Raw genomic sequence first — 22,399 nt, 5'->3', positions numbered from 1 at the left:
TTTCTCTCGCGAGAAAAAAATTTAAAGAAAATATATAGTGAAAATACAAATTGAAAAGCTTGTTAAATATCAGATTTTGATGATTAAACCAATTGATAATGTTATTATCTATTTTGTGTGATGTAGGATTAGCTTCGATCAAGAAGAGGTAAATTGATTAAAGTAGGAGGAATCGGATGCTGGACCGGAGTTGAACATGTCAGAAGATTAGACGTCGAGCTGGAGGATCGATTGATGTGTCAGCAGAAGGTTTAGTGCCGTGAATTCGGGTATCGAGCCAAAGGATTAGACATTGCGCTAAGGAGATCGGAAGTTGCGAGTGTTAACATACCGATTGGGTAATATGTCGAAGGAGAGAACAATGCACCGAAGGATCGGACGAAGCACCGGAAGAACCAATGACATGCTGGACAACAAATGATTTGTACTTTATAATAATTTGTCTAGATCAAATTACTTTAGGTCGTAATTGGGTTGGTTTATAATGTACTTAAGCCAACTTGATTAGGGTCCAACTATGCCTGAATTGGGACTGTTCTGGGCCAAAAGAAAAGCTCATTCAGTGACCCAAAAATTGAGTTAGGCGATGGCACTACTAGTAGCTCAGTCTACGAGACATAGTCTCCAAGACAGTGTCAAGCAGTAGTACCGCCAGTACCCGGGATAAGACTTTTTTTGCTCCAATTTTAAAGTTACATGGGATTTATAAATACCCCAGCTATTCCTACATGAAGTAGTAAGAATTGAGCATAAAATTGAGTTAAAAAAGGAGGAAAAGAATAATTGAGAAAAATTAGAAAACTCTCTTAGGATTTTGAATCACGTCTTTCTAGTATTTAGAAGTTCGTCTAAAGGGAGAAGTGAGGTTTAAGAAAGATAAGCTTGTAAGGGTTGTCTCCTAAACTTATGGAAAGAAGAAAGAGTGTAAAAGGATAGTTAATCTTCGCCCATTGAAGGAATATCAGTAGTAGAAGTCAGTGGCCTCGAGTGAAGAGGAATCGAGAGTGGATATAGGTCACGAGGATCGAACCACTATAAAAATCTGGTTTATATTTCTACTTTTCTCTTTACTTTCATTGCAAACTACTTTACTTTCACTACGCTTGTATGCTTTCAAGTTAAATATATTTCCTATATGGGCTTTGTTGAAATGGTTTTTTATCGAACGAGATTTCTGACTCGACGTGATTTTTATCACTGCATTAATTCGCCCCCCCCTCCCTCTTAGTGTCGACTCAATCCTAATAGTTGGTATCAGAGTCACATTTTTTTTCTCATTTGGTTTAACACCCAAGAGAAATAGTTTTTTTCGGCTTTCAAGATGAATCGAGAGTGGATGTAGGTCACAGCGACCGAACCACTATAAAACTTGGTTTGCATTTCTATTCTTATTATTTACCTTTACTGTAAACTATCTTACTTACTCATTGCTTTCATTACATTTACGAATGAGCTTTCAAGATTTTCAAAATCAATAATTTTTATTGTATACACTAATTCACCCCCTCTTAGTGTCGTAACAAAGCTTACTTCTCATATGATAATGGGCAAAAGGAATTCAAAGCATTCACATATAACAAATAATAGATAAAACTACTGGCTTGTCAATTTTGGTATTAAGTCTCCCCAAGTTGATTACTACTCTACTAATTTCTCTTGATTATTGAAAGTTTAATTCTTGTGTTTTATGTGGAGCTTTACAAAATCTAACAAAATTTAGTGAACGATTCATAAGGTTTTATTAATGTGTTATTTTTATTTCAATAAAGAGTTGTCTGTATATATATATATATATATATATATATATATATATATATATATATATATATATATATATATATATAATGTTTCGAGTTTATCAAGATTGAAAACCATATGCATTTTTCACTCCTCTACTTGTTAATAATATAGCATGAAAATGAATTCTTAAGATTCACTTGGCAAGTTCCTTTTGATAAAAATATTTCATTTACGTAAACAAAGACACGAGGAACAGCTTCTCCTACCCATTCTCTCTCTCAAAAGAAAAAGAAAAAAAAAAGAGAGTAAATTTAGTTTCCTCTCAAAATTGTCTCAGTAATTGACTGACTTCCCTAATTTCGGAAGTCAAACCATCATACCATTGCTAATTATTACATCAGATAAAAAATTTATGATGATATATGGAATTTGATGCATGAGCGACTACAGAATACATACAGGCTTCCTCGGTTTCAACCCACTCGAACATCGCTTGTCCCGATGCGTAGAGATGGCATGCTTGCATAACAGTAGTAAAATGGAATCTATCCTTCATAACCGGTCCATGGAGATGGAGGCTCCAAGCTCGCACGTGCACATGAACCCTTCGCAAGGATGACAGCAGCTGGTCAGGTAGTCCCCATGGAGATGCTTCGGTTCAATGCATGTAAGCTGTAGGGGGAGGCCGCAACACTCCAACGAAGACAAAGCCGACCCAATCATGGCCACTGCAGAAGACATGACCGAAGTGCTCATCATCATTCACAGCTTCGCAGGAAGACAAGAGGGAAAAGCGAAAGAAGCTCCAATGTGAGAAGAACTGAAAGGGTGAGCAGATTAGGTGCATGCATGCCCTCTTCTACTTCAGGAATGGCTTGGAATCGGAGTACGTGGGCAACTCGCCTTCTCCCACCACCTATCCTCTCAGTGTGTTTTGTCCAGATCTGTTGTGAAGATTGGGCATTGTCAGCTCCTTGTGCATACGACTTGCTTTTGCTAGCTGCATCTTTCCTTGCTTTTTTTTTTTCTCCTTTGTTCTAATCTGCTTGCAGTTGAGGAGGGAACTGTGGGCTTGTGTACGAGTAGACTCCAAGGAGAAAACTACAGTTGGTGAGGAGAGTGCATGTGGTTGATCTGCCATAGTATCAGGACCTGAGTTGTATCATTGTGCTCAACTGGTGAGAGCGCATGAGAGCAATAATTTGAGAGAAAGAGTGGCTTCGGATGTGATGTGACTCGGTCAGGTTTCAGTGCATTATTGTGAACTAGAGGAGATCAGTACTCGGACATGATTACGGTAGGCATGAAGAAGAACTAGATGGAGTCAAACATAAAAGTCTTATGCTGACCGAAGCATTGGCAGGAGCAGCAACTGAGTTGGCCATCTCTCTCAAGATGGTCCCTTTCCTTTTCTTATTTCTGATGCTTTTATTTATTATTATTATTATAATTCCAGATAAATACAAGGAAGGATATATGAAGTGTAAGGTGGTCCATTTTATTTGGCTTACATTACACGATTTTTTGTTGTTGATTAGGTGCCGACATGGAGAGATAATTAGAGGAAACTTAGACAAGGAGCTTAAGTTGAATAAAAATAATTAATTCAAAAATCCAAAATACAGACAAATAAAAATGAGGATAAATCGTTACAAGAAAAATGCCAGATAATTATATATTTCTAATATAATTGACCCTGAGAGAGAGAGAGAGAGAGAGAGAGAGAGAGAGAGAGAGAGAGATGGTTAGATACATCGTGATTAATTTGACGGATCTGGAATGATTCGATTCGAATAAGTAATAAAAAGATATTAGTTTCTTCTGAATCATAATGCTACGTTGGGAAGGATGGATCGTCTGAGGCGAAGATATATACTGTGATTGCCCTTCAATCGTGTGAATGAATGAAGGTAATTGGTCATCAATCTTTTTGTATCATGATTTGCTCTATCGGATCATGATTTGCCCTTCAATCGTGTGCATGAATCAATCTTTTGAATCGCGAGGAAACATTTACCCATCCACTGTTTTGGTTCCGTGAAGAAGTACGTCCTCCGAGACAGGTTATGCTCGCAAATTGTTCTCTCATACTTTGCGAGTCATATCAATCGAGCGTTTTGAAGAGATGAAGCTGATTCAGGTGTCACTTACGACATGCAGTTCAGGCATTCTTGGCACGGTGGCAAGTTCTCCGAAAGGTGCTGAAAGCAGATCTTCTTCGACGTACGTGGATCATCTTGTGGACACTTGGGTCTTCTTACAATTAATGCTACGTGAAATTCTTTGGAGAGAGAGAGAGAGAGAGAGAGAGAGAGAGAGAGAGAGAGATCTGCGTGATACCTTTAGCAAAGATGAAGACGAAATTACGATATACTAGTGTCTACGCGTTAGCTTTCTTAGCAGTGAACTGTAAGGAGATTGCCGAAGCATGCAGGAGAAGACAGGAGCAGCAACGAGACTAGCCAGCGAATATCGCATTGCATGAGAACAAACTCCACCATTGGGTTTATTAAATATCTTCCCAAGTGGACGACAGCGTCTTCCTAAACTATAGAATTGGAGAAGATGATTGAGATGGAGAGTCTTCGCTTTTCCGGTGCGAAAGTATCTTTCTCTCTGTCTCATAGAGACCCGAGGGGAGGAGTGAGCTGGGTTCAGCGAATGAATGGAGAGACGGGGCTGTGGATAAGGATCTTGAAAGCCATGCCCGAGAAGGCACAAGCAACAGAAGAAGAGCCATTGCATGGGAACAAACGACGTCGATGCTTGGAGGCAGCGATGAAGCAATTTCGATGGGCTGAATAAACCATGATTTTTCTTCAGGGTGACGTGGTGACTCATATGGGCCCGATGCAAAGTGACCCGCGCATACGAAATCAAGAAAGTGGGTCCCTACACTGACTCGTGAGGTTCCACGTCGCTCAGAAAATTTTCAGTGGGGATGCTGTACATCTAAGCTTGCTAATTTTGGGTGTTTAGATTATCCGAACCGCTTGAACCGGGTCCGAATGGCCTTTAGGTACTCGAGTCAGATTTCGATTTGAGTTCAGACGTACGAGTTTGGCTGTCTTTTAGTTGAGATTGAGATGGTTCGAATAGAAATGTGGATTCTCGAGTTGCATTTGGATTCGGTTTAATCTAAGTTCCAATTGCTATTGGGTTGAAACCAATGATTTGAATCGGATGAGCTTTCACTTTTGGTTCGGATCAATTCGCGTTCGTGGGTGTGGTTGACCGACAAGAGTCATGGGCTGGATTGACGAGTGTGTTGACAGGATCTTGGGCCGGCCCATTTTCATGAAAGCATGGCTCAGTGCAATGAAAAGCGTCATCGGTGCTTGATGATGATTGATTAATAGGATCACCATTAATATTATTTTGACTCGGAGGAGAGCGAAGACTCAGAAGAACACCATAAGCACGGGCACGGCCAGACTGAGAAGACATGCAACCCATTTGGAGCTACTCGCGGCTGCCTTGGAGACTCCCCGCACCCTCACCTCGTCCACCACCGGCCCGCAGAGCGAGCTCCGGTCGTCGCTCCTCGTATTGTAGTACACGCTGTAGAAGGCGATGCGCGTCCTCTCGGCCCGCGCCGTGAACGTGACGTTGGCAGGTTGGTGGGTCGCGTTGCCCGTGGGCGAGTAGTGGAAGCTCTGCGCCTGGTCCCCCGCGAAGGCCATGATGGCCATGGGCGCCTGGCAGGAGTCGCCAGCGGCCCCGATTGTGAAGGTGAGGCTGTACTGCTTCTGAGGGGTTGTCTCCACCATCTGGGAGATGATCCCTTCCTTTCCCGACAGCAGCTCGACGGCGCGTTTCCCCTGCGGGACGTCGAAGTGGTAGGAGTCGATGTAGCGCACGGCGCGGTTGGACTCCACCATCCAGCCGGGGAGGGCGGACGTCTCCTCGTCGAGGTTGGTGGGGAGGAGAACGCCGAGGCTGGAGTTGGGTAACATCCACGGGCCTTCCTCGAAGTCGCCATTGACGACGGCATCGTCTGCAGTGCACTCAGAGCACGATCAACCATCCAATGCGGACGTAAATACTGAGATCAGAGGAATTGGATCATTCAGCATACCTTGGGGTCTCTCGGGAGCGAAGAGCTTCTTGATGGCGACATCGTCGATGATGGGACCGCAGGTGGGGTCGTCCTCCATGCCGGGGTTCCTAAAGCTCAGCCTCGACTCCGCCCCGTCGACCTCGGCCTCCGCCGGCGCCTGGAACGCCCAGGCATAGGCGTCCCACCCCTCGACGCTGTACAGCGTCTGCAGGTCCACCGCCTGCGACGCCGGCCACACCGACACGTTCAGCGTCTCCAGCTGCGCGCACGTCCGCGCCGCGCTAAACGTCACCGCGTACGTCGCCCCCTTCTCCAGCTGCAGGCTCTGCGATATCTCCGCGTCGTTCCCCAGCCGAACCGCGTGCACCCCTGCATCCGTATCATGCTGCGATCACTCCCCACTCACCTTCCTCCTCCCCAAAGCCAAATCTTGCGCCCCGAAACGAAGGGACTCGATGGCTAACCTTCGGGGACTATGAGGATCATGCCGCCTTGCTTTTGACCAGATTCGACGAGCTCCACCGTCCCATTGACAGTCCAGCCAGGGAAGGAGGTGATTCCGTCACCCTTGCCACCGGTTGAGACGGCACCTACTGTCTCGAAATCTCCATTGTTAAGCAAACCTACAGAGTGAGTGATGACAGTTGCGATTACCATCCATGTCTACATCTAAAAGCATTGCTTTCCTAAATAGCTTTAGAGATGTCTTTCTTCTCCTCTCACCATACTCTGGGAGGAAGGAACATACCACATTCTCCCATAAAAACAGCAGCACAAAAGCAAGCAGGCAAATTACATTATATAAATAATCTCAGGACTTGCACTCGCAGATGGTTTCGAGGGCTGCATTGCATCATTTTTCATAAAACGAAGACACCGGGAACAACATGTACCCGTCACAAGACCGTCGATGCCATGGATGAAGTCAGGAAGCGAAAACGAGACTTACCATCTTCAACCGCAGCTGTAGCAAACAGAGAGAAGAGGAGGATGAGAAGCACGCAGAAGAGAGGAAACCAGGCGCGTTGAGCGGCGGCGGCGGACCGGCGCATCTCGTCGACAAGGGTGATGAACCGGTCTAATTACGAAGAGGACGGGAGCGAGTTCTTCCCCTTCGCTTCTTCCAACTCACTTGGTGTGTTCCCCTCTGCCACCCTCTCTTATCGATGATTCCCTTCTTCTTATCCGTGCATCCTCGTTGGAGTACTGACAGTACAGGATAGGAGTTTGTGCTCTGTTTGCCTTCTTTTTTGTGTGTTGGTGTAATCTTCTAAACGTGAAAGCAAATGAAACCGAGGAAAACAAATATATGTTAACATGCATACTCCACTTTTATGTCGTTTCTTAGACTTTCTCCCGTGTTGATCTCGCAACCCTACTCATTTGTTCTAATTCATACATGATATGTGACATTTAATGTCTAGAAATCTTGCATCAAGGAACAGTGAACACAGAAAAGACACTCTTCCAAAGAAGTCCAGTCTTCAACCTAGAGCTCATAGTGTGGCAATTATTTGATGGACAGGTTCCTGTCCAAGTTGGACGGGTTGTTTTATTTTCTGAGCGTAGAAGATTCGAGTGATCAAATGCAATAATTAAAGCTTCCGTAGAAATATGGATCAACAATAGATGAGCTCTACTTTCGGCTGGGAATGGGTTCCACAGTCAATAATGTTCATGCCGTCGATGCCAACAGCATAAGTGCGCCAGGGTCCAACTGATGAAAGCCATCGATTAATATGTATATCTATACAGATTAATCGATGGTTTTCGAGGGTTTCTAAAGTGTGCAGACAGCAAAACAAGTAGCAGTTCAAAGAAAATGAGTCATGGGTATTAGGGTTCCTTGCTGAATCAGGACTAAAAGAGTCAACTTCAAAGTAATGGTATCTGGAGACATGAACAGCGACTGATGCTTTAAATTGACATGTAGCATTAGATGATACACCTCGACTTCTTTAAATGCAATCTGTGACTGTGCCAGGTTGAGAAAAAGAAAAACTTGAAAGAGATCGTGAACGGAGAGAATTAGCATCCGTGTACAGCCAAAAAAATTATTACATACTCTTAAGTTGAATCTGGTGCAGAAATGCAATCAGCAAAGTCATACCTGGTCAACACTTTTTCCTCAAGCAAAGGACACAATGTTGTTTTGTTGTGGTTGGCTTTTGCGCTAAAAGAAATTCTCAAAGGAACAGTTGGATGCAAGCATCATGGAAAGAATTCCAAGTTGGTTCTCGATCACTAGCATACTCAGGAAGGCAGAATAAGAATCGCTCTATGCTTCAGATCTCCCATATTTCCGTGTCTTCAGGGTGAGAGCCATCACACTCAAATATACTTTGACACTCCGGTAACATTTGAAGGACTGTTAACTTCACATTTTGAACCATTGAAATCCACAGGGTCCTCAACATCACAACCATTCTCCTGTTGCTCTTCTTTCTAAATACCCCCCTTTCCTCCTGCATAAACAACATACCACATACAAGCGTCGGGTTCAGGGGTTCAAGCAGATTCAGTTTTGGACAGATCTTCAAAGGAAAACTCAATTTTTACTGACCGTATCATGTGATATAATCACTAGACCATCATCTGTTGTTTCATTGGTCAACTCTGTCCGAGTTTTGAGCTGCATCATCTGTAAAAGGATTTGTTATAAATCACACTGCAAGTGCACTTGCACAATGGATAATTGAAAAGATTGATTTGAGGTGAATCCCAAAATAATTGAATGCCAAATTAATAAGCAATAGCAAACAAAGAATCACTTCGAATTTCAATACTGATGTGGTGCAAGTCAAGTAAAATAACACATCAGTATCTTAATAGGAGACTGAAACTTCTCCTTTCATAATTTTGACCACGTGGAGAGCAACACTCTAAACACACAGATAAACCATTTATTTCCATGTGCTGTTGTCAGCGAATTTAAAAAAAGGCTTCATTGTCTGCTTAAGCAAGACAACATCCATCAAGACAGATTACATCTGTCTCGATGCATGATTTCACTTACCTATGGGATTTTTAGTTTATCTCCTATTTTCTAAAATCAGAAGGGTATATCTGAAACATGACAACCGACAAGCTAACCTTAACAAGAAAGGGCCAGACTTGGATGAGAAGCCAATGGTTGTCAGAAATACCAATTTCCACAACCAGCATAGTCAAGAAGTACCAAACCTCATTATGGTTTGTCTTAACATAGTTCCTCTGGAGGTGATGAAAGTTCCAGTTTTAGCATCAATGTTAGCAAGAAAATCTCACCAACTACCCTTCCAATCTAACCAATCACCATCACAGGTAGAATTAACCTTAATAATTTCCATATTTATTTGATCATCTTACTTCATAATTTAACTATTGCATACATTTTAATCACTAATCCTGACCAACAAGATACAAAAAGCTAATGTCCGATTTCTAGTGTCAAATTATTAATCCTTATTGAATAACAAAGACTTCCCGCTCGTTCAGAAAAAAGTGGACTAATTTATCAAAAAAGCAAGAGATAACCCAGAAAATATTTCTGCAACTTTCAATGCAAAATGGGGTTTTAACTCTACTCGATGTAATATTCTCTAGTTTTGAAGAGACTCCTCATTCAAGCATGACACTCCAAAGAGTTAGTGTAATAGTACCAGAATCCTGATAAAATAAGAGTTTTGGCAGCAACAATAACTAAATACTAACAGCAGAACTAATGCTTCTGATGCCTCATATTTTGGTACTACGCCACATCTGAAAGGAAAACCAATATTAGACTAGAAAGTAGCACGATTTGAACAGTCATTCAACATAACAGAAGCTTGATAAGTAGCTAAAGCTGTGGCTAGTTGGGAAGGAATACTGAAAGGCTCAAAACTTAGTTTGATGTGACTGAATAACAAATGGAATATCCATATAACAAGTTTTGCTGATATATGGACACAAAAGAAAGAAATTTTACCTCTTTTCCGACCCTATCATGTGATCCATCCGAAATCCTGCAATGCAGTCTGGGATTGTGGATACTGAATGTAAAGGGTCATCTTCATGTACATCGGTCATCATTTGTACAGAGGAAATATCCATTGTCTCAGAAAAGGATCCCACGGAAGGAATGACAGAGTCAGAAGCCTCGGAAGAAATGAAAGAAACAGACTTAGCTGTTCCCTTGTTTGGTTGTGAGATGTTTTCTGGTTGAAACTTGCCTGCTCGTCGGACACCTACAAGAAAAGGAAGGTGGGAAATGTACTTTAAAGTTTTCACTAAGTGATGAAAAGAAAAACCAAAAAGAAGTGTTGCCATCAATACCTACAAATGTATGAAAAGCATGAACTTTGTAAGGATCAAAGACCATGAGATTGAACATACATCAGTTGGCCTATATATGATAACCCATGAAGGTTGAATTTCTGAAACTTAAGAATGTGGTATATATGTATATAAATTCACATAGAGATCTGTGGCTTATAAAAGCAGACCCCAAGTTATCAAAAAAGATAAAGCATTTTCTTCTCCATCATAGCATCTATTTAAAGAAAAAATGTCAGCACATAGGACACAACATAACTGATGAGTATTCTAAAATGATTTTGATGTATACAATCCAAAATTGTAAACCAACTCACTCAAAATCCTCTTGCAGTAGAAAAACAATCAGTCGTTAAGATGCCAACAAAACCAAAGTTTGTCATCTATTGTCAATCTTAGGTTGCTGCACCCTAAGTAATTAATCATACTACTTACCAGCGGTTCCACCAGTATACTGAGGAGATTCCATGGTGGAGAACTCTGCTAATGCCTGATACATGGCATTTAAAAGACAATAAGAAGAGATCAAAATTTATACAGAGCAATGAAAGCATTTGATAGACAGGATTAGAAAGGATTTTGCCTGTTTATTTCATTTAGCGAGGATAAGTTGATCTATGTCACAACCTTTGAGAATCCTTCACCTTGAGAGGCCTCAAGACTGATCAACGGTTCTTCATAAGCCGTGTTTATTTCAAAGTGAACAGCCTCTGGTTGAGAGACTAGAGTCGAGAGTTGAGACACCGAGTGACATCGCAATTCCAAGAAAATCATTGGACGATGTCATAAGTTCCTTGTTTTGGCATTGTTGATCAACTTTTGGCTAAAAGATATCAACATTCCCTGCTAACATGTGAATTCAATCATCAAAAAGCAAGAGACTTAAATAAACTATATATTGGAAGAACACACATCCAAGTCATGAAGACCACAAAAATTATCAGTTGTACTTGTGGGGCCATTAGGGGAACACAAGCTGAAGCAAGCATCTGCACCCTGCAAGCAATAACTCACTAACAGCATCTATTAGATATAGAAGTGACAAAACAAAATATTCATATTTACCTGGCCTAAACTTCCTTGACTCTGCCGAGAAGTATCCAAAAATCCATCTGCCACAACAGAGTAATTGGAAAGGCCAGGTTCGTGACCGGTTCTCTCCATCTCCAGATTAAAATCAGAATCTTGAGCTGAAGGCTGCGGAGATGGAGGAACCAGTTGTGCAGCATCAGAGTTTTTGGGGGTTGTAGAGGCAACATTAGCAGTTTTAGCACGAGCTCTAGGTCGAAACTTTCCGGGTCTTCGTTCTGCCCGCGTACGTACATATAGGCATTGATCATGAGAACAATAAAAGAAGAAGGAAAATTAAGGAACCTTAGAAGATAAATGATAAAGTTTTCCTCATAACGATTACCTGTGGTGGTCGTCGTGGGAAGAGGGATATCATCAAAGGAATCCAAATCGTCAAGCATGGCCTCGGTGTCAAGTTGGTCTGTAAACGTACCATAAGAGCAATGATGTATACATTTAAATCTCAAATCTTAAACTACTGCCACCCCTCGTACCTAATCGCACCGATTTCTCTCTTGCTACCATCGGCATCGACCTCTCCTCCCTAGGTTCTCTCACGTTGACTCTGACGATTAACTCGAGAGCTCCTGAGAAATGGGGCAAAAGAGGAACAGAATCTCGAATTCGAACGTGAAAGAAGTTAACTTGGGTTGTGTGACCAGCGATCGCTAAGGAGCAAAGGGGAAATCGGTACCCGAAGAGGAGGAGACGGAGACCGAGCGAAAGAGTGAGCGCTAGAGGAGTTAGCGGAAAGACCTTTTTTGAGTTTCTTAGTGGAAGAAAAATCATCATTCTAATGGTGTTTAAAGTTGTGGAATTAATGTCATTGTTTTACCCATAAAGCCTCTTGAAGCGGGCTGTTAGAACCCACTGGTGATCGGTCCGGCCCAGTCTGATCCGACGGTCAGAGCGCCTCGGGGCGGGCAGTTGGTGGAAGGCAAGATAGTGGGAGGGCTGAATGTCGTGGAGGAGGTGACGAGGCTAGCGACAGTGGTACTGAGAGGCGAGAAGGAAGCCGTGGCGAAGGCGGAGGGAGTAGTTAAGGGAGGGTGAGGTGGTGGCGGCGACGCTGGAAGTCGTGGGAAAGGTGGAGGTCGCGGAGAGTGCAACGACAATGCTGACGGCAATGGCGAAGTGGGGCGGGGTGGAGGTCATGGTTGGGTTGCTGGTCGGGGTGCTACTGCAGGGTTCGGACTGGGTGAGGGAGAGCGAGGACACAGCTGTGGTGGCAGTGTGTCGGCGGTTGGGGCAAGGGTGGTGACGAGAATAATAAATGGCGACATGACACGCCACGACGTCAGTCACGCCTGAACGACACTCTGCCCAAAGAGGACAATAATACCGACGCGATGTTCGCTGACGTCCCCCGCTCTCGGACAACGACTTTGTCGTCGTCTGACCCAACATACTTGGCTGAGGCAGAGGAGAACGACGACCGAAGCACGCCCACGCCCTGCGGCAGTTCGGTTTTTCACACAACGCCAACGGCAATATCAGACGCCATCAGAGGTACGATCCTGCTCCTGCAAGCAGGCACATCAGGTAATAATAAACTTCCCTATAAATACCCCCGTGTCCTAAACGATAGGGGAGGGAAAGAAAAAGACCAGCATAGACAACGAACCCCACTCCACATCGTCTAACTTGATCGTCGGAGGGGTCGGGTTGAGCTCCCGACCCGACCCGTGTGCAGGTAAGGAGACAAGGCGATTTCCCCGGGACGCAAGAGAAGGCGCCTTCCCCTGAGCATCCTGACGATCCCAGGCGTGGTCCGGTCCGCGCGGGCGGTCATTCCGGCGACCCCGAGCAAAGATCCCCGCCATTCAGCCCCGAACCAAGCCATGACGGCCCCGAGACAGGGCACAAAAGTTGTTTACATCAACAGATTGGCGCTAGGAGGGCCGAATGTCGAGGGATCCCCTGACCGACCCCGACGAAGCCCCTGCCGTGGGACCGTTCGTAGCAGGGGCGCCGGCCGAGCACCCCTCGCGCGGCAAGCCGAGGGCGGATAATCCCGCTACAACCTCGGAACGCTATTGGCGTTTGTTCAACGACCCAGGTCTACTTCCCCCCGAGGGTGCCCCGGGTGTCCCCTCGCCCATGTCATCTGAAGCCTTTCAGGACCTTGCCCTTCAAGTCCGGACCTTGGCAGGAATGGTCCAGACGGTGATCCCGCTCATTTCCCATACGACAAACCCATCGGTGGCCCAGCATGTGCGTCGTTTGGACCCGCCTGCACCCGTTCACGCGACTACCTTGGCGTCCCCCGGTTCACCCCTGGCTCGGGTGTTTCCCCTGGAAAATCAGGCAGGGGGGAACCCTCCCAGCCGACCCGAGCATGAGCCAATGTCCGCTGAATCGACGGGCTCTGTCCGGGCCTATCTGCACTTTCTTAGTCAGCGACTTGAAGACATACAGAGAGAAGTCCGGGCCTCAAAGGGGGAGCCGGGGGACGAGGCGCGCTGGGGGTCACCGTTCACGGTCGAAATACGGGATCACCCGGTGACCGCGAACTTTCGACTCCCCTCCCTGGACGCCTATGACGGCACCACTGACCCCGCTGATCACGTGGCCGCCTTTCGGGCTCAGATGGCGTTGTATGGAACATCTTACGCTCTGATGTGCAGGGCTTTCCCCATGACCCAGAGAGGCTAGGCCCGCACTTCGTACAGCAGTTTAAAGACCGGGGGAATCACCTCCTTCGACCAGCTTGCCGAGGAGTTCGAGCGCAACTTCTTGGCTTTGGCTCGACCCAAGCTATCAATCGCCCTGCTCCTCGGGCTGAACCAAAAAGAGGACGAACCTCTCTCTTGTCTTGTGAACCGATTCGCCACTAAAATCCGAGGCTTATCAGGTGCTCACCCCTCTTTACTGATGCAGGCATTTATGGCAGGTCTCCGTCCCTCTAGGTTTTTTTGGTCCCTCGTGGAGCGACCCCCCTCCACGGTCTCGGAAATGCTCCAGCGAGCCAATCACTATGTTGCGGCAGAAGCCTGGATGTCCGGGAGACGCGAGGAAAATAAAAGGCCCCGAGCGGAACCGCCGGCTGGACAGTTGGCCGGTCCGTTGAAATGCAGACTGGATCGATCCAACCCTGCCGGACGGAGGTCTCCCTCCCCCGTTTTGGGAACATCCCGAACTCAGATATTCCTCTAGATACAGAAGAAGGGGCTGCTCAAAAGCCCCCCCCCCCCGATGAGAAACCCCCGGCAACTCGCGGACAAAACGAGATATTGCCGCTTCCATCGACAGAACGGGCATGATACGGAGGAGTGTCGCGAGCTGAAGCGACAGATCGAGGAGCTAATTCAGAGGGGGCATCTTGGCCACTACGTACGGCAAGATAAAGAGCTTTCGCCACGACCCGAGGGCCCGGTCGAAAGGCAGATTGATGTGATCACGGGCGGCCCTACGTCTTGTCACGGACAAACTTCTAAACAAGATGTTTGATGTAATGCTTATGTATATCCGTGTCTTTTGGTATGTTCATGCCTTGTACAGCATGTAGAGGGGCGGCCGAAGGCTTAATAGTCCAATTTTAGTTGGGTTGGTAGTCTCTTTAGGCTTGTAAATAAAGGTTGTGTCATGTGGACACGTGCGAGAGATTCTCGGTCTGTAATAGACCATTTTACCCTTTGTTGTGCCACTGTTCAGAGCTTGTAAAGTCTGTTTGTAATAGACCTACCACTGGCCAGGGGAAACCCCCGCGAGTCAAGGCGATGCTACTTGACCGCGGTCTCCCTGCACAGGAGGAGGGGTGCCAAGCTCCCGCACGACGACCCTCGGGAAACAAAAAGGTTATCCCCACACCCTGAGCTAACGGGACCTACCGTGGACGTACCCTTGTAGGACGGGCATTCGGATCGAACCGTTAAGGTCGGGTCAGAGCTTCCTGAGCATGAGCATGCCCAACTCATCCACCTCCTCCAAAAGAACGTCAATGTCTTCGCCTGGTCTCCCACCGACATGGCAGGGGTGGACCCTGAAGAATCCCAAAGAATTTGCATGGACGACTGAGTGCGGGGAAGCCTTCGCCCGCATCAAGGAGCACCTGGCCTCCCTCCCTCGCCTCGTTTCAGTGTCTCCTCAAGAAAAGCTTGGTATATACCTAGCAGCCTCCCAAAATGCAATGAGCTCGGTCCTGATCAAGGAGCCATCCGGAGGGTAGCAACCGGTTTACTACACTAGCCATGTCCTTAATGGACCCGAAGAGCGATACCCCCCCATTGAAAAGCTGGCGCTAGCGCTCGTGCTGACCGCCCGGAAGCTGCGCCCCTACTTCCAAGCTCATCCGATCGAGGTAATCACCGATCAGCCGCTCCAACAAGTGTTGTCTAAATTTGACCTGGCAGGTCGCCTCCTCAAGTGGTCAGTGGAGCTCAGAGAGTTCGATATTCGTTATGTCCCGAGGACCGCCATCAAAGCGCAGGCGGTAGCCGACTTTATCTCGGAATTGACTCAACCCAAGGGCGAGGAGTAGGAGCGCGTGAGAATGGAGTGGCTCCTCCGTGTGGACGGATCGTCCGGCCGATTGGGCTCGGGGGCCGGGCTAGTATTGGAAGCCCCTGACATGCGCTTGTTCGAGCGCTCCCTACGCTTCGGGTTTAGGGCCACCAACAACGAGGCAGAGTATGAAGCGCTACTGGCAGGGCTCAGGTTAGCCGTCGAAATGCAGGTGGACGACATACACGTCCTCACCGACTCACAGCTGGTTGCCGAGCAAGTCGACGGCGGGTATGAGGCCCGGGATCCGACCATGTCGAAGTACCTAGTGGAGGTAAAAGCTCTCGCCGCCCAATTTTCCCGTTTCGCATTATCCAGGGTACCCAAGCGCCAGAATGAATGGGCGGACGCCCTAGCAAGATTGGCCTCGAGGTCAGATCCTTCGGGCGAGCCGGGTGTGGAGGAGCTCCCCACCCGCGCCGTCACGGTCGCGCCGGTGGCCGCCATTGACCCGCCAACGACATGGGTGCATGAGGTGCTACGATTCAAGGGCCATGGCGTGCTCTCCGAAGACGAAACCGCGGCCCGACGCCTATGCCGAACCTAGGCCCGCTACTGCGAGATCGATGGGCGGCTATATAAGAGGTCATACTCGCTCCCCCTCCTACGTTGCCTCGAGCCTGGAGAGGCTAAGTCGGTTCTCGCCGAGGTCCACAGCGGTATTTGCGGCGAACACATAGGCGGACGCACCTTAGCATTTAAGGTGTTCCGTCAAGGGTACTACTGGCCCACCATGTCCCGAGATGCAAAGTTGTACGCTCAAAGGTGTGACGCATGCCAGAGGCACGCGCCCACGCCGCGGCAACCGACGGTGTCGCTTACGCCCGTGGACTGCGCGTGGCCCTTCGCGCAGTGGGGAATGGATCTGCTCGGCCCCTTTCCACCGGCTTCGAGACAGCGAAAATATATTATCGTCGGGATAGATTTACTTCACCAAATGGGTCGAGGCCGAACCATTGGCGGCAATCACGGAGCGTCAAGTAGAGGGATTCGTGTGGAAGAACATTGTCACCCGGTTTGGTCTGCCTAGGGTCATCATCACGGACAACGGGACGCAATTCGCCAGCGCTCAGTTCAAGGAATTCTGCGTAAGCTACGGGATACAGTTGAGGTTTAGCTCGGTTGCACACCCTCAAACGAATGGGTTGGCCGAGGTAACCAACCGAGCTATTCTGAGCGGCCTCCAGAGGAGGACACTCGCGGCCCGTTCAGCCTAGGTTGATGAACTCCCGAGCGTCTTTATGGTCCTTGTGGACCACACCTAAAACCGCAAACGGGGAATCCCCGTACAACTTGGCATTTGGCGCAGAGGCCGTCTTGCCCGCTAAAGTAGAGGTAGCCACCCCCCGAACGGAGTCCTATGATGAAGGTACGTCGGGTGAGGGACTCCGAGCCGGACTAGACTTGCTCGAGAAGCGAGCCAACGCTCACCTGAAGGCCCTCTCATATAAAAGAGCCGTTGCCAGGATTTACAATAGGAAGGTACGTTCCCGACCAATTAGGCTGGAGGATCTCGTACTGCGCAGGGCCGAGGTGAGTAACCCAACCTGAGCACGCGGTAAACTCTCCCCCAGGTGGGAAGGACCCTATTGGGTCATCGGGGTCATTCGACCGGGCACGTACCGGCTCGCCACGATGGATGGCTGTCCTTTACCCGGGACATGGAACGTCCAAAACCTTAAGAAATTCTTCGTGTGAGAAAAAAGAAGACATGCAATATGAAGAAGCGCTCTTTTTATTTAAGAAAAGCTAGCATTACAAGACTTGACCCCAACTTACAGACCGACAAAAAAAAAAAAAACACACACACACACACACAAAATATAGGACCCTCTTATTACTATGGGACGTCTAGGCGGTCATCAAAGGGGACGTCCTTGGGCATGTCCACCTCCAGATCCTCGGGGTGGGGAGTGAAGGGGTCTTCCTCTACCTTGAGGCCGGGGTGGCGAGCGCGGAAGCGGGACATTGCAATTCGGTATCCGTACTCGAAGGACACCCGTCCCGTCCGCGTCAGCCCGAGTTCGAACCCCTCGGACTTCTTGTATGCCTCGACGAGCTCCTTAGCCTTGACGGGTCGGAGACGTGCCTCCTCCGCCAGTGCTTCTGAGGCCGCTCTCGTCTCGGCCTTCGCCTCCTCCAGCTTTTTGCTGAGGGTGCTTGCCTCTGTCTTCAACAGACGAAGCTCGGTCCGCTCCACCCTTATGGTTTTCTAGAGCTCCTCGTTTGATTTTCTGGAGGCCTCAAGCTCCGACCTGAGGCGAGCCGCCTCCGTCGCGCGCTTCTCGGCGGCCGCCACGGCTTCCGGTCCGGCCCCGGCTTGGGCCTCCTCGACCTGACGGCGGAGCTCGGCGTTGCGGCTAACGAGGCCCCCGATGACCCGGTCGGCGTCACGCACCTTGTCCATCAGGGCCGTCGCATAATGAAGGCCCTGTAAGAAGGAAGACGGGTCAGAGAGAACAGCATCGGAGAAGCAACCCCCAGGGGGGAGGAGAAGCTCTTACATAGGTCAAGGACTTGGCAGACTTGCCAAGCAAAGCTTCCGAGGGTAGGGTATATAAATCCCGAGCCATGTCGGGATGAAGTGCGCCTCGAAGGAATGCCGCGGAGGAGTCTCCTCCGGCCCACACCTTGTCCCCCCGGGACAGGCCTCCCTAGTGGGCGACCAGGGGGTTGCTTGCCTCCCCGGTCGGGATCTCGCCCACCAACAGCGTCAGGAACGACTCCTCGTCCCCGGCAGGCAGCCGGCACAGGTCACGCACGGAGGGAGGGCGCGGGCCCTTCCCAGCCGCCTGCCGACTAGGCCCAGCCTCGCCTTGACGGGGGCCTGCTTCAGCTCCCTTTGAAGGTGCTGCCTTCGCCTTCTTCTGAGGGCACCCGACCTCGACCTCCAGCGGTGCGTCCTTCGAACTGGCCTGCGGGTCGGCCAACAGTGCTGGAGGTGGAGCTTGCGACGCCCGACTGCCTAGAAGCGACCGAAGGTTCACCATCTCTACAAGAAGCTGGAAAAGCGTTAGTACCAAGATCGAACCACGCAATGTCCGAACCAAGTGCTATTGACGTACCCAAAGGCGTCGGACTGAGGCCCGCCTCGACCAGCCATTGCTCGGTCATGTTTCGGATGGCCTGAGAGCTAGGGAGAATCTCTCTTAGCCTCCCCAGATCCCGACGCTCTTCTTCGCTCAGGCTCGGGACGGTGTTGTCGATCGCCCTCGCGGACCACCGAACCTCGAAGCCCCAGTCCCTCGCACAGCTAACATAAAAAAACCTCCCCTTCCACCCTTTGTTGTTCGAAGGGGCCCCCCTAACTCTAAAGCCCGCTCGGGCAGACAAGAAGTAACACCCCACCCCTTTCGAAAGACGGTAGTAGGATAGGAATAGGTTAAGTGTGGGGGTGATGTCGGCGTAGTGGCATTCCCCCAAGAACGCCACTAGGTAGCGCCAGGAGTTCGGCGCCACCAGAGATGGTGAAATCCGCCAGAGAGAGATGCAGGACACGATGAGGGGGTGAAGGGGAAAACGCAAACCCGCCTCCAGGGCGTCTAGAGTCAAAGCAAAACCCTTCGGGACCGGGTCATAGGCCCGCTGTCCCGATTCGGGCGCGTTGAGGATATAGTCTTCCGGGATACTATAACGCTCCCGGAGTCCCCCCAGCGATGACCCGCTCACGGAGGAGTCTAGGTCATGCGGCCACATGAAGGCTTCGAGGGCCCGCGCCGCTTCCCCGTCGGAAGACTGAACGGGGGACGGTGGAGGACATCTCTCCTTAGTTCTGTGGGAAGAGGAAGAAGAAGAGGAGGAAGAGGACGACATCCTCACTGACCTTAACAGGGAGGTACTACTGGAAAGAGTAAAGCGACACAGGAGGCGAGGAGGACGACTGGGAAGAAGATGGCAAAACCCGAAGGAGGAGACTCAACAGCAAGAGATGGGAACAAAGCCGGGCATTCGCTATTTAAGGGAGAAATCCCGCTAGAACCAACGCCCCTTCGCCTCCCGAGAATGGGTGGCAGCCCACCCGCGCACGTGCGTGACCGTCACGTCACGTCAGGAATGCCAAAAGACGCCCCGCCTTAATGAAGGCCTGACGTGGCAACTCCGCTGAAGCGGCAGAGCCTTGACGCCTCGATCTCGACGTCCGAAAGCGTGCGGCGAAAGCAACTGGCTCCCCCCCCCCCCTAGAAAGAAAAACAGACGCAAAAGCTTTCGGCCCCCACGATCAAGTAGGCAGGAAGGGGCGACAGCATAAGTAGCTCCTCGGTCGCATATTGCCCGAGACACGCCTGCGCGGCCAGCCCACCTGCGTCGTGCTCCTCGGCCGCGTGTTGCCCGAGACACGCCTGCGCGGCCTGCCCGCCTGCGTCGTGCTCCTCAGCCTCCTGTTGCCCGAGACACGCCTGCGCGGCTAGCCCGCCTGCGTTGTGCTCCTCGGCCACATGTTGCCCGAGACACGCTTGCGCGGCCAGCCCGCCTGCGTCGTGCTCCTCGGCTCCGTACTCCCCGAGACACGCTTGCATGGCCTGCCCGCCTGCATCATGCTCCTCGGCTCCATGCTCCCCGAGACCATGGCCCCCGCTCGGTCTGCTCCACTGGGTCCGCTCCTCGGCCGCACGCTACCCGGGTTCACCGCCACACACTTGACCCTTCAAAGACGAAGCCATGCCTCAGACCCCCCCATTTACGACATGACTTCCTTCGGGAGGGGGGGGGGGGGTGTGCGAATATGATGGGGATAATAAATGGCGACATAACACGCCACGACGTCAGCCACGCCTAGACGACACTCTGCCCAAAGAGGGCAATAATGCCGACGCGATGTGCGCTGACATCACCCGCTCTCAAACAACGACTTCGTCGTCGTCTGACCCAACATACTTGGCCGAGGCAGAGGAGAACGACGACCGAGGCACGCCCACGCCCTGCGGTAGTTCGGTTCTTCACGCAACGCCAACGGCAATATCAGACGCCATCAGAGGTACGATCCTGCTTCTGCAGGCAGGCACATCAAGTAACAATAAACTTCCCTATAAATACCCCCGAGTCCTAAACGATAGAGGGAGGGAAAGAAAAAGACCAGCATAGACAACGAACCCCACTCCACATCGTCTAACTTGATCGTCGGAGGGGTCGGGCCGAGCTCCTGACCCGACCTGTGTGCAGGTAAGGAGACGAGGCGATTTCCCCGAGACGCAAGAGAAGGCGCCTTCCCCTGAGCATCCCGACGATCCCAGGCGTGGTCCGGTCCGCACGGGCGATCATTCCGGCGGCCCCGAGCAAAGATCCCCGTCATTCAGCCCCGAACCAAGCCGTGACGGCCCCGAGACACGGCACAAAAGTTGTTTACGTCAACAGGTTGTCACGAACGGTCGTCGCGCACCCGCAACAACTTCGTTCAACGAACCGTTCGTCGCTCACACCCGCATGTACAGCTGCTTGACAGCATGTTTTCCCATGGTTTTGGGTCATTTTGCTTGTAAATATGTAAGTTCGAACAAGCTGCAGCGTTGCAAAGCGATCGCTCACCGAACCGAGCAAAACAGCCCCAAAACAGCCCAAAACGGCTCCGTTTTCGTGTGCCGCGGGAGGTGAGCGGAGTGCTGCCTCCGCTCACCAAAATGTCAGCCATCTCAGCACCCAGGAACCCCCCGGGTGGCACATGGCTGGATGGGGCTTCGGTTATACCGGGCGTTGAACACTCTTTCGCAAGTTCGCACGTGACCTTTACGGGAACTTGGTGTTGCGTCCGGGACCAGGTGAGCGGCTGTTTGTGGGCTTGCAGCTGTTCGTTCATCCTTGAAAGCCTTGCTTTTCCCCCTCTCCCTCTTTTCTCTTGTGCACACAAGGTGTTCGACGAATTGCTTGTAAAGCTTTCCTTTTCGCGAGACTTCGGGACTTGTCCGTTGCTCGTTCTTTCGATCTAACTCTCTTTCTCTTTTACAGGTCCTTCGGGACCTGCGAGAGGTTACAAAGTGGGCTGATCCTTGCGGAGCAAGATCGCAAGGGCGAAGCGCGACTTAGGCAACGCAAGCTAAGTTCGCGTCTTTGGCCGCAAGGGTGCCGCACGCCTTAGGCAATTCCAGCTAAGGTCGTAACATTGTGGTATCAGAGCGGGCAAGCTCTTCGATCGAACAGCGAACGAACTTCGCAACTTCGCCATGGCAAAGCATCGTGGCGAATCAAGCAAGACGGGGCAAGCCGGACCCTTGCCCCAAGCAGCCGCAGGTGGGCTGCATGTGCACACTCGCTCTCATGCTGTTGGAGCCGCTCATGAGGATCGCGGCAGCGAACAGGATGAGCGAGAAGTTGGCAACTCTCCGCGAGCGGAGGAAGTGCAATCTGGTGCGCTAACTGGGAAAAAGAGTCATAAGGAGAGACTCACGACGGCGGAAACCCGCCTGGATGTTCTGGAAGCGAGCATGGAGGAACTCTACCATGGCCAACAAAGACTTGTTGGGGTAGAGAGCTCGCAAGAGGAAGCGGAGTCCAGGATCGACAAGGTCGAGGCCCTAGTCGACCGACTGTCCGATGACACCAAGGACTCCGTGCAGCACCTACAGGATGTTGTGGCGGAACTCACGGCAAAGGTGGCTATGCTCACAAGAACGCTAAATGCGGGAGGAGGCAACACCCGCGTTGCACCGCCACAAAACTTGAGGGCACCTGAGCCCCATGGATACGGAGGGGCCAGAGATGCCAAGGAGCTCGAGAACTTTCTATTCGACATGGAGC

General features: G+C 49.7%; 2 protein-coding genes across 9 annotated transcripts; both read right to left on the bottom strand.

Annotated features, from left to right (window-relative positions):
• Nucleotides 1-5,088: 5,088 nt before the first annotated feature.
• Nucleotides 5,089-7,351, bottom strand: LOC103981490 (protein BIIDXI). Its single transcript, XM_009398234.3, has 4 exons — nucleotides 6,750-7,351; nucleotides 6,265-6,423; nucleotides 5,819-6,169; nucleotides 5,089-5,737 (listed from the first exon to the last, which is right to left on the bottom strand). The coding sequence occupies exons 1-4, from the start codon at nucleotides 6,850-6,852 to the stop codon at nucleotides 5,142-5,144; spliced, it is 1,209 nt and encodes a 402-aa protein (XP_009396509.1). The 5' UTR covers nucleotides 6,853-7,351; the 3' UTR covers nucleotides 5,089-5,141.
• Nucleotides 7,352-7,691: 340 nt separating this feature from the next.
• On the bottom strand, nucleotides 7,692-11,954 carry LOC108952694 (uncharacterized). Of its 8 annotated transcripts, none has more exons than XM_065103948.1 (9): nucleotides 11,862-11,954; nucleotides 11,662-11,754; nucleotides 11,511-11,588; nucleotides 11,162-11,403; nucleotides 10,680-11,085; nucleotides 10,532-10,586; nucleotides 9,750-10,008; nucleotides 8,364-8,441; nucleotides 7,692-8,265 (listed from the first exon to the last, which is right to left on the bottom strand). In XM_065103948.1, exons 2-5 carry the CDS (start codon nucleotides 11,696-11,698, stop codon nucleotides 10,963-10,965), a joined length of 480 nt encoding a protein of 159 aa, XP_064960020.1. In that variant the 5' UTR covers nucleotides 11,699-11,754; nucleotides 11,862-11,954; the 3' UTR covers nucleotides 7,692-8,265; nucleotides 8,364-8,441; nucleotides 9,750-10,008; nucleotides 10,532-10,586; nucleotides 10,680-10,962. The 8 variants fall into 8 exon arrangements, with proteins under 8 accessions (XP_064960020.1, XP_064960024.1, XP_064960021.1 ...); XM_065103952.1 differs by having other exon boundaries at nucleotides 10,680-10,939; nucleotides 11,047-11,092; nucleotides 11,662-11,945; XM_065103949.1 differs by having other exon boundaries at nucleotides 10,724-10,939; nucleotides 11,047-11,092; nucleotides 11,662-11,945.
• Between the last annotated feature and the right edge of the window lie 10,445 nt (nucleotides 11,955-22,399).

This window comes from Musa acuminata, chromosome BXJ2-4, assembly GCF_036884655.1.
Source record: "Musa acuminata AAA Group cultivar baxijiao chromosome BXJ2-4, Cavendish_Baxijiao_AAA, whole genome shotgun sequence".
Lineage (NCBI taxonomy): Eukaryota > Viridiplantae > Streptophyta > Magnoliopsida > Zingiberales > Musaceae > Musa > Musa acuminata.
The sequence above is the reverse complement of the archived record's forward strand: the minus strand, read 5'-3'. Positions and strand labels throughout refer to the sequence as shown.

Excerpts from the sequence above, each read along its gene's own strand:
- LOC103981490 (XM_009398234.3), bottom strand. The coding sequence starts at position 6,852 with ATGCGCCGGTCCGCCGCCGCCGCTCAACGCGCCTGGTTTCCTCTCTTC. Across the intron at positions 6,170-6,264 it reads GATCCTCATAGTCCCCGAAG|GGGTGCACGCGGTTCGGCTG; the intron begins GTTAGCCATCGA and ends ATACGGATGCAG. Across the intron at positions 5,738-5,818 it reads CGCTCCCGAGAGACCCCAAG|ACGATGCCGTCGTCAATGGC; the intron begins GTATGCTGAATG and ends AGTGCACTGCAG.
- LOC108952694 (XM_065103948.1), bottom strand. The coding sequence starts at position 11,698 with ATGCCGATGGTAGCAAGAGAGAAATCGGTGCGATTAG. Across the intron at positions 11,589-11,661 it reads AGAGAAATCGGTGCGATTAG|ACCAACTTGACACCGAGGCC; the intron begins GTACGAGGGGTG and ends GTACGTTTACAG. Across the intron at positions 11,404-11,510 it reads TCCCACGACGACCACCACAG|AACGAAGACCCGGAAAGTTT; the intron begins GTAATCGTTATG and ends GTACGCGGGCAG.